At 33.6% G+C, this 10,591-nt stretch overlaps 1 protein-coding gene across 1 annotated transcript; it reads left to right on the top strand.

The window, feature by feature from the left end:
* Positions 1 to 675: 675 nt before the first annotated feature.
* LOC136817866 (uncharacterized) lies at positions 676 to 3,439 on the top strand. Its single transcript, XM_067074199.1, has 3 exons — positions 676 to 861; positions 1,357 to 1,555; positions 1,826 to 3,439. The coding sequence occupies exons 1-3, from the start codon at positions 712 to 714 to the stop codon at positions 2,839 to 2,841; spliced, it is 1,365 nt and encodes a 454-aa protein (XP_066930300.1). The 5' UTR covers positions 676 to 711; the 3' UTR covers positions 2,842 to 3,439.
* The last annotated feature ends 7,152 nt before the right edge of the window (positions 3,440 to 10,591 follow it).

The raw sequence follows: 10,591 nt of genomic DNA, 5'->3' as shown, positions 1-10,591 counted from the left end.
TTTGGATGGCATCTACTGTGGCTGTGAAAAAAGATACGCCAACCAAGACATATGCAAGAAGTGCAGATCCAAAAAGCAAAGATGGGTTGTAGATTATGTGGAGAGACAAAGTCACGGTATCAAAAGATTTTTTTCCAAAATAGGACAGCACGAAAAGAATCTAGAATTCAAAATTGAGCAATGTTGTGGTGTTTTGTTGTAAAAAGTGATGATGAATTACCTGACAAAATTTGTACTGTCTGTGAAACCTCTCTTGAAAGAGCCTTTATTTTCAGAACAAAATGCCAAAAAGTTAACGATCAAAATCTCACTTCAACTAAGAGGTGTCTCAAACCAACAGATATTGTGTCATCGCCGTCTAGGAGACCAGCACCTAATAAAAAAGCTAAAGTTGATGAAAAAAGTTCTGATACTGATGATAATTTTGTAAGCATTGAAAATGCTATCTCAACAAAATTAATAGAGCTAGATTCCATTGATCCATGTCGTATTGCATCGTTAATTGTTGGTTCATGTAAAAACACGTTTTTGCAAATTCAAAGACTGATTGTGCAATCTATTCAAACTAAGCTCAATCATTTATGTAAGCGTTCAGGAAATGGATCTTATCTCTACAACAAGGATTTTGATTCTATAGCTACAACCAAAATGAATGTTATTTTTGAAGAATTTTTGAATAACTTTCCATTCCTTGTGAAAGTTTTAACAGCAATGTCATCTAGAAAGTATGAGATTACAGAGGATTTGAAGCCAAAATTTGCACTTATATACAGCATTCTTTTAAGTTCAAGATGGCATGAACTTAGCTATTTTAAGCGTATCACCACTGTCTTGTTGATTGAAGGAGGATGTAGTAAAAAAGTAAGTTTTTTATCCATGGGAAGTAATTTTGTGCTGAACTAAATTTTTGCATTTTAGATATCAAATTGACATCAAGTTAAAAAAAATTCCAAAGAAATTTAAAAAAGATTTCCAACTAATATTTCTAGAGCTCTCACTGTATGAGGAGGAATTCAAAAATAAATTTCAGTAAAAGATGAATTCTTGCTATAAGATTACTTTTCACCTATGTACTTTTGTATTTCAAGACTTTTTTTTCTGCTGTGAAATTTTATCATCAAAATCTACTACCAGGGTGACTTTATGATTTTTTGGTGATCTTTTTTTATTTTCACTTTTCTTTTACGTTCAACTCTTTTTAATGAAATTTTTTGTGATTTTTGGTTATTTTGGTAATTTTTTTCAAGGGCTTGTCAGATTTTTTAGTACCTCACCCCTCGAAAGTGGATAGCATCTTCTGTAAACAGAAAAGGGAAAAATAGAAAGTCTCAGTGTTTTAAATTTGATTATTTTTAGCTCCAACAAAGACTGAACCGAATGGGGGTTTGTCTTTCCTACTCTACCAGAGACACTCTTTTAAATGCTATCGGTAGCCATTTTATGGATAAAGCTGTTGTACTACTGAAAAAAGGTGCAACCCTTCGGGGCACTGGTGATAACTGGGACCTTAAAATCAAAATGGATCATATGCGAAAAGCAATTCAAAATAAGATTTGCACCTATTTGCCTCCAACCTAGTGGCAAACCGTTTTGGACTTTAAAGACCTTCCAAACGCCAAACCTATTGGAAAGATAAGTGAATTGAAGACTTCTCAGCTACTTCCAAATGTAAATGAGTGGAAATCTTACGTCTCATCTGTAAAGGTGTTGATTGCTCGCATTTTGTTTGAATTTTTTTCCTGAATTCAAAATTTTTTTTCATCTTTTTATCCTGATCACATTGAACATAAATTTTCTGATGTCATGAAATTTAAATCCGTAACAGCCACACTTCCTATAATTGATGCAGATGAGGCTAAATATCAAGACTGTGTCAAAATTTTACGTACATATGAGAAATGGATTTGGGAGTTGTATGACAAGGCTGGTTTAGCTCCTCCTGAAATCCCAGATATTGTTGTTGATGTTGTTCCTGAGAGCAATCAGGCTGATCCTGGTCAACCCATGGCACAAGTAGTGTTTACCAGTAATGACCCCATGAAAGACAATAAGATTGTATTTGCAGGGGATCAGCTTTCCAGGATTCGTTTTTCTGGAGCGAAAGATCTCCTCCAAGGGTGTCACACCCCAACAGATCGCCTGGAACATTGCTCACCTTTCAAGCCAGTTATGTGGCACACCAAAGCGTCTCTTTTACAATACTGTTTCAACTTATTGTACGTTCCAGAATCAGTAAATGAAAAAGGAACTCTTAAATTTTTTCGGGAAAAACTAAACCGCAAAAATGTCACTCCAAAGAAAGTTGTTGACAGCTACGAGGGATGTGAAGAATTCTTTATTAGTGTCGGAAAGGGTTATATTGTGGCTGCTGCTCTAAATTTATTTGGAATATCCAACATGAATGAGAAGCCAGCAGATTTTCCAGATGAAAAAGCATCAGATGATGTCAAAAAGGAATACTTTAATGGCTACTTAGAACAATTTGTCAGAAAGTTTGTTATACAGAGCGACTACGATAACAATAGTTCAGATGATTTCAAACAAAATTATGGATTAATGATTATTTTTTTAACAGTTTTGCTTTTACAGATGAAGGACACTGCTGCTGAAGCTGATGGTGATCGTAACCTCATAAATCAAAAAATTTTACTTGTTGTCTTCAAAGCTCTTAATAGTCGTAGTAAATATGCTGTTGAAATGTTCACCTCTATTGCACAAATAGAGTGCACACTAACCCCAAGGCTATCTCAAGAATTTAAGTGGGGCTTCTTCTTAAACTGGCGAGGGGGAAAGGAAACAATATTGAGGATGATCTTGCACAAGAAATTTGCAATCGAATGAGTAAAAAAATAGTAAAACGCATGGGGGCAAATAAAAGCCTGAAGTCTATTGAAAAGATTTGCAAGGCAACAAACGGTATAAAAGATATAGTGGAGAGTTTTGATCAAGAGATATCTGTTGAGCATGGTTCCTCTCATCATACCACGAGAGACTCATTAGAAGATGAAAAAGAAATCATATCAGATATTTTGGAAATTTCACCTTTCACTTACACTGGACCAAGAGCTCATGAAAACTTTCCTGACATAAAAAGAGTACCCCAAAGATATTTAAATTATGTTGAATTTGCCAAGTGGGTTGAAGATAAAAAGAAAGAATGGTCATCTATTCCAGACATGTTAGCCAATTTTGAGGAGTAAGACTAGTATTATAAAAATACAATAGTGTATTATATTGGAATTTTTTTTAATTTCTATCTCTTTTCCTTAATGCTTCTAATTACTAAGTTAAAGAACTGAATGCAAACATTTGTTATTAATGGTTACTTTGATTAAAAATGGTCATTGTATAGATGTGGTACCTTAAGTGGATTAATTTTCGTGTGGACAAAATTTCGCGAATGGAAGATTGAAAATTTTCGCGTGGACTAAATTTGCGATTTGGCCTTGTTTTTACCTAATTTCTTTCATTTACCTCTAGGGGTTGTGGCAAAAATTGCAATTCTAAAAATTTCGCGAAATTGGCCAAAATACGCGAAAATCGCTAAAATTAATCCACGCGAAAATTAATACACTTAAGGTATTTTTCTCATAACATGTTGATTGTTAGAAAATTATTCAATTTGCTAGTCTTCAATAAAATTGGAACCTCAGGCTTTTTTGTTGTGTAGAGGGTTGAAAATCCACAAAATAATATGCAAATGCTTGACTTATGGGAACTATTTTATGTGGGAACTAGTATTTTGTGGTGATCAATTTGAGATTTTTTGTGGACCTTAATTTTGCAGATACTAGACTTTCTAGATAATTTGAGCCATTCTGTAAACAAATAGCTATTACATTTGTAATTTAAAATTTTTTACGAGAACTCAATTCAGTAGTTTGGGGTCAAATGCGCAAAAATTGCAAAATTGAGTTTCTTTTCTGCAAAAACTGGTTTCCATAAGGTAGAAACACTAGTAACATTATGTATGTGAAAACTACTTTCCTTTCTCTAATTATTGCATGTGAATTTGTGGATTTTTCCTTCTGCAAATTTTGTGTCAATTGCACTGATTTTCAAAAATGTCCCTGCTTTATCCCAAAAAATAGGTTTTGTGTAACTTTGAAAATAGTCAAAATAATTATTTTAATGTGACTATCTTTATTTGAATGTTTGTTAGATATTCATTTATAAAAATTTAATTTAGATATGTATACCGTAAGGGAACTAATTTTCGTGGGAATTACTTTTTGCTTTTTTCCTGGTTTTTCGGCAAAATTGCGAAAATTTGAACCCGCAAAATAATTTTTGCCAATATTATTGAGAAATTTGAAAAATCCCTAGCAAAAATGAAAGGAATCTGCCCGAAAAGGGCAAAACTAGGAAATGCTAGAATTAAATTTTTATATATGGTAAGGTATATATTTTTTACTTGATTTTGCAAATTTCTGATTTTTGAAAGAATTTCAATCGTTTTGTACCGTTACAAAAGCTACAAATTTATACTTTTTGTTTCTTCTAATTTCTGAAATTTTTTTCAGGGCTTTGATTTTGCGACATAGGACTAAAATCGTTTAAATCTGCTAAATTATTGTTTCAACTAATCAAAAGAATAAGTAAAATTATCATTTTCTAAATTATATATCAATTTCATAATAATCCATTTTAAAGAAAATTCTAACTCTAGTTTGATTTTCTTTTCATCTATTTTAAAATTTTCTTTTATTTATATTTGTATAATCATATGCCTGTTGTCATGTACAAGGTTCTCGATCCTAACAGGCGTTACGTGGAAGTCCACAAACTAAAAGTACATGAATTTTCTTCATTTTGCACCTTTCTTTTTCCCTGTAAGAAAGGAATGAGCAAAATATTGGATTTAATTTTCAGCTTCAAATTTTATATTTTCTTGTTCACAGATTGGCAAAAATATACATTCATGCAAGATACTAATGTATATTTTGATCATCCCCATATCATTGGATTTTATTTACCTTTCTACCCTGGGTCTGGTTGACCATTTCCTGTCAAGGAAAAAGTAAAAGTTCAATTCTTTTAACAGTTTTTTATTTTACTTGAAATTCTCGTTTGCTTCCTGGTTTTTACCTGAACTGAGATAAAATTCACTTTGAAGGAAGAAATAAGAAAGCTAAGCCTGCATGACAGCAGAATTTTGTGAGATTGGCTGGAAAATAACATGAGGATTCTGTATATTTGAAGGACTATTGCTTTGGAAGGATAGTGCTACAGTACTTTTGGAGAAGATCTAACCATATTTTTTGAAGGGAATTATTATTGCCTTTGAAGAAAATTCTGTTGTCCTTTCAGGAAAATAGTAGCATACAGGAGACTAGCTGATTGAATCATGAAAAATAGAGTTGATGTAGTTTAAAATTTGAAAGGGAAAGGTGTATGGAATAATGTGAATTCCCAGATTGGAAGTAAGAATGATTAGATATGAGTAAAAATAGCAAGTTGATCTCTTTCTTTTCCCACCAAGAGATAACTTTTAGTAAAGTGACAAAGATCAAAAATAGAATGTGGAGGCTTGATATATGTTTTATACATATGTCTTGCTCATGCGTCTACTTTTGAAAAACTATAGTATGTGTTATGAATGTATGAAAAGTAATAGATAATAGATAATAGAGTGATTACATATTTTGTGTGTCAGAAATGTGTCTAAATAAAAGGAATCTTGAGGTTGGACATTTTGCCTGATGGAGAGCTAAGAAGCCTCAAACCCTTTTACTGAATTTTTTTAAATCTACAACGACTTAAAATTTCAAAATAAAACAATAATTTGTAGCCTTGGAAACTAAACTAACACTTTTCCTACTGTCATGTTTTCTATGAAACTTTCTTATCCCAACTCCTCATGAAGTATTAAAACTCAACAAGGAGAAATGATTAGAATGGTCATTTAAACAGACAAGTAGGATGCACTAAAACAATCCGAAAATTTTACTAGCCTTAAGAGGACAAAAGTTCTAGTTCTTTTAATTAATCACATAATACGCAAACGTACATTATAATGATAAAAGGTATAACTAGTAATACAAAGCAATGATCTCATGTAACTTTAAATTTACCAAAAGTTTTTGTTAGAATACACAAAATAATGTCAAATCTAAAAATGATAATTTTCTGAAAATTAGTTATATGATAATACAATTGGTGCATATTTGTCAATTATTAATAAAAGTTCTTTTCTACACTCTCTATGAAAAGACATCAAAATTATATAACAAATCTAGCTCTTCTAAAATATCAGCAACATTTTGAACTATCATACTTGAAATATCAGACTTGCTTGATTCCTGGTCTGGCATTTTCATATCAAAGTAAAAACCATTTTTGATTTCATTGTCAAATTTAGCAAAACATTTGTCAATCTCTTCTTTGAATACCTCAAGTGTTGACTCATCAGCAATTCTTTTTCTAATTTCCAACAATTCAAAATATGGGAAAGCTGTATCAGGATTACAGGTTGAACAGCATCTTTCTTGTTTTGGACTGTAAAAATCAAAATAGTTTGTTAACACTTTTCTTAGACAGCCTTCTGATAAACAATAATCTCTCATGGCCTTTTCAGTATGGGTATTGGTAGCAATATCTGAGTTGTTGTAGAAAAGTGTTGCCCATGAATCACATTTTGTTCGTCCAGCCCTCCCGATCTCTTGGGTGTATGCTTCCATTGAAGAGGGAGGTCCAATATGGATGACATGGGAAATATTTGGTGCATCTACTCCCATACCTAATGCAGTTGTTGCAAATAAGACCCTAGTTCTAGAGTCTATTTCTTTAATCTCTTCTAAGATATAATTTTTCTCGCATGGAGGTGATGGTGAATGGAATTGATTGAAAAGTCTTGTTTTTGCAGGATATTTTCACCGTTGACATACTGATTCTCAGCCAAAATTTTATCGAAAAGAGAATATGCTTTTCCACAGAAGTCAAGTTTCATGTATATTACTGTCATTGGGAAATTTTCCTTCAAAATCAACAAATTTTCTTGCTATTGGCTCAAGAATTTCAGCAATACCAACAAAACCGTATAAGGAAGGTTTTCTCTGGACTATTGATAAAAATATGTTTGGACGGTTAGGACTGACACAAATGATTTTCAAATCTTTCATACAGAGTGTTTCAGAAAAATGTTTTGTTTGGGACTTTGTAGCAGTTGCAGTTACAGCAAGGAATTGTAACTCAGGTATAAATGATTTGAGAACTGCTAACTCGCTGAAATCTGTACGAAATTCATTTCCCCAAATTTCAACACAGTGAGCCTCATCAATGGCACATGCAACAACACGTTCTTTAAAGATTGAAGATTTTAGCAATTCTCTTCCTTCAGTACTTAGAAAAGCTTCTGGGTGTCCAAATAAAATGTCAATTTCACCTGATTTTATAATGTCTGGTATTTTTGACAACTGTTGCTTCTTCTTGTCCTTAGCCTTTCCATCTTTTGTGATGGCAAAACATCATGGGGTTTGTCTATTAAAGAGTGTGGCAGCATCTCTGCCTTTATCCCTTTTGCTAAAAGCATGGAAACTTGGTCACGTATTATTGATGAAAGTGGACAAATTACTAAAACAATGTTTGACTTCTTATTCTTCTTTTGCGGTAGAATCCATGGAAGGAGATGGAAGATCAGAGATTTACCATATCCAGTTGGAAGAACAGCAATGACATCATGACCTTTCAATAAGTACTCAAAGCATTGGATCTGCTTGGGTTTGTAACAAAAACTGGAAAATGATGAACATTCTTGAGATGACAAAATTGAGCCCAGCTTTTTAAAAACAAAAATTGGTCCATTGGCATTATCCATAATAGTACTGTTACCTTGTTCAATATTCAGCTCTCTGTCCTGTTTAACTAGCTACACACAACACACCTCTTGTTGTTTTTTTTCCATCTTCTTCTTTCTTTATAAATCTACATACTATTTTTACTTCGCTAGCTTTTTTTCTATTTTTAATGTTGTTTTTCACCTAACTAATCTACTTTAAACAGGTATAGCAGGTATATGCTACAAATATCTAAGCTATAAATTATCTAAATTTTGTATAAAAATATAAACAGGAAAGCCTTCTTCTTTCGATAGATCCCTGATTGTAAATGGGTCAGTGGTGCAAGGCTGATTCTTCATTATTGTTTATTTTTTGACGAATCCGATCCGCTGACCTTTCACTGCAAAATCGAAAGTAGTTTTGAAATATGGCTAAAATCTGACTATTTCGCATCCCTTTATCCGACAATTTTCCCGCTAAAAATGCCGCGCTCTGATTGGTTAAAGAGCTGGCCTAGACCAGGGCCTAAGCGCCCATCTATAACGTCAAAAAGCTTATCGCCCTGGGTACGAGGTTGAATTCTTCGATGTAATCTAACTTTGATATGGTTTGGATATGAAAAAACTCCCCAGCGAATGCGACTGTGGGTTTGAAGCTCAGTGTCTTTAAGTTACAGCGTGTCCAACGCTCCAATGCAACCCAATAACACTTATGTTGGAGTATTCATACATACATCAAAAGAAGCGTATTCCGATTTACATTAACGAAATTGCTGTGTTGGAATTATTTTTTGCACCAAAAAAAGTTATTACCCAAAACATGGTTTTTGACGTCACAACGATGGCGCCGTAAAAATTAAAAGTTTAATATCTTAAGAAGTACTTGTCAAAATGACTTCAATTCAAATTTTCACCGAAAAATTGAATTGATAAACTACTTCAGTTAAGATAAAATAAAAAAAATTCAAAAATTTTGATGACGTCAGCAAAAAATTAAAAAAAAAGTCTGATGACGAACTTTCAATAACACACGGTCTGCGGTAATTCTTGACAGAAAAAGGGCCGATATAATGTCACTAAAAAGGTAAATTACCCATTAAAACATAGCATAGACATTAAAACATAAAACATAAACATAAAAAAATTCACTCCATTAAGAATTAGTGAATAAGACAGATAAAAAAATTCACTCCATTAAGAATTAGTGAATGAGAATCAAAACCTAAAATAAAGGGTGTGGTGGTAAGCCTACACTAAAGAGAGGTCCACCACACCCAAGAAGAACAAAAATCACATTCACAATGACGATGGAGTGTTGATCGTGTTGGAGTGGTTTGCCATCGGAGATCAATTGTCAGCATTGGACCGATCCTTTCCACAACTGATGATGGTGGACCTTGAAGCTCCGGATGTGGACGTGTCGCGAACGGCCACATTGACACACACACGAAAAGCGTTAAAAAGGAACATTGTGCAAATTCTATCCAGGGGGATATTTTGGGTCCTCTGTTGTTCATATTTTATCTTGCAGCCGTAATGATATCATGGCGTAATGCGTATGATAGACCTGTCTGTATTTTCCATACGAAGTTCGATGATGTATTAACTGGTCGTAGATACAACACAAAGAGAAATATCGAGGAATTCTCTTTACCAGATTCGGAATATGCTGATGACACAGCTGTTTTATTCACATCGCGTGAATCGACTGAAACGTACGTACCCCTCCTCTTCAATCATTTTAATAGATACGGTCTCGAAATACATGCTGGCACCGACGAAAAACCCTCCAAATCAGAAATCCTTTTCGTTGCAACACCAAAACGCATCTATGCAAATCCTTCTACATACGATGGCTGCAATCTGTCAAATATTGTTCTACCAGGTGGCGCACATTTACCAATAGTGGATCGCTTTTGTTATCTGGGCTCTTTTCTGACGAGAGATTGTAATGATAATGTTGATGTTGATGCCCGAATCAATTCGGCAAGTCGGGTATTTGGTAAATTGAGAAATTGTTTATTTTCGTCAACCAGTATTTCATACAAAGCTAAGAAATTTGTATACGAATGCATTATCTTGGCTATTCTCTTACACGGTGCTGAACACTGGTGTTTAACCGAAAATCTTTTCCGAAAATTACGTTTATTCCATGCTAGATGTGTACGTGCAATGTGTCGTGTGAACCGGCTCCACACCCGTGTGTATAGAATCAGAACGTCTGATCTGTTAAATCGTTTATCTCTGAAATCCGTTGATTCGTACGTGAATCGCCGTCAACTTCGTTGGCTGGGTCATGTCGCTCGTATGGATCAACAGCGACTACCCAGAAAAATGCTAACTTCGTGGGTGCCATCGAAACGCCCTCGTGGAGCACCAAACTTCACATATGGAAGAGGAATTTATAAGTGCTTGAAAAAGGTTGGTTTGTCAAAAAATGACTGGTATCAAAAAGCTTTGAATCTTCTGGATTGGCGTAAAATTATTAATTCCAAGTAGCATATTTTTTGATAGTTTGATCTAGTTACTTATTTGCATAATTTTTCCTTTTTTCGCTTTTTATTTTATCTACCTAGCGCTGTGATCTCTATCTTAGGATAGGGCCTATTCCCTGTGCTAAGGGAAGGTTTATCTATCTATCTATCTACATAGCACTTTTTGTAAAGGAGGGTAATATAACATTTATTTACGGGCGATTTATATAACAAAATTAGGAATATCTATATTGAAGTTAAAAAATTCAATTCTTACAAAAATTCTGTAATGACGATAATAATACCATTACACGTTTTTTTTTATAAGAACGTCAAAAAT

The sequence above is a fragment of the Clytia hemisphaerica genome, unplaced genomic scaffold (assembly GCF_902728285.1).
Source record: "Clytia hemisphaerica strain Z4C2 unplaced genomic scaffold, Clytia hemisphaerica genome assembly, whole genome shotgun sequence".
Lineage (NCBI taxonomy): Eukaryota > Metazoa > Cnidaria > Hydrozoa > Leptothecata > Clytiidae > Clytia > Clytia hemisphaerica.
This window is presented reverse-complemented; position numbering and strand designations above follow the sequence as displayed.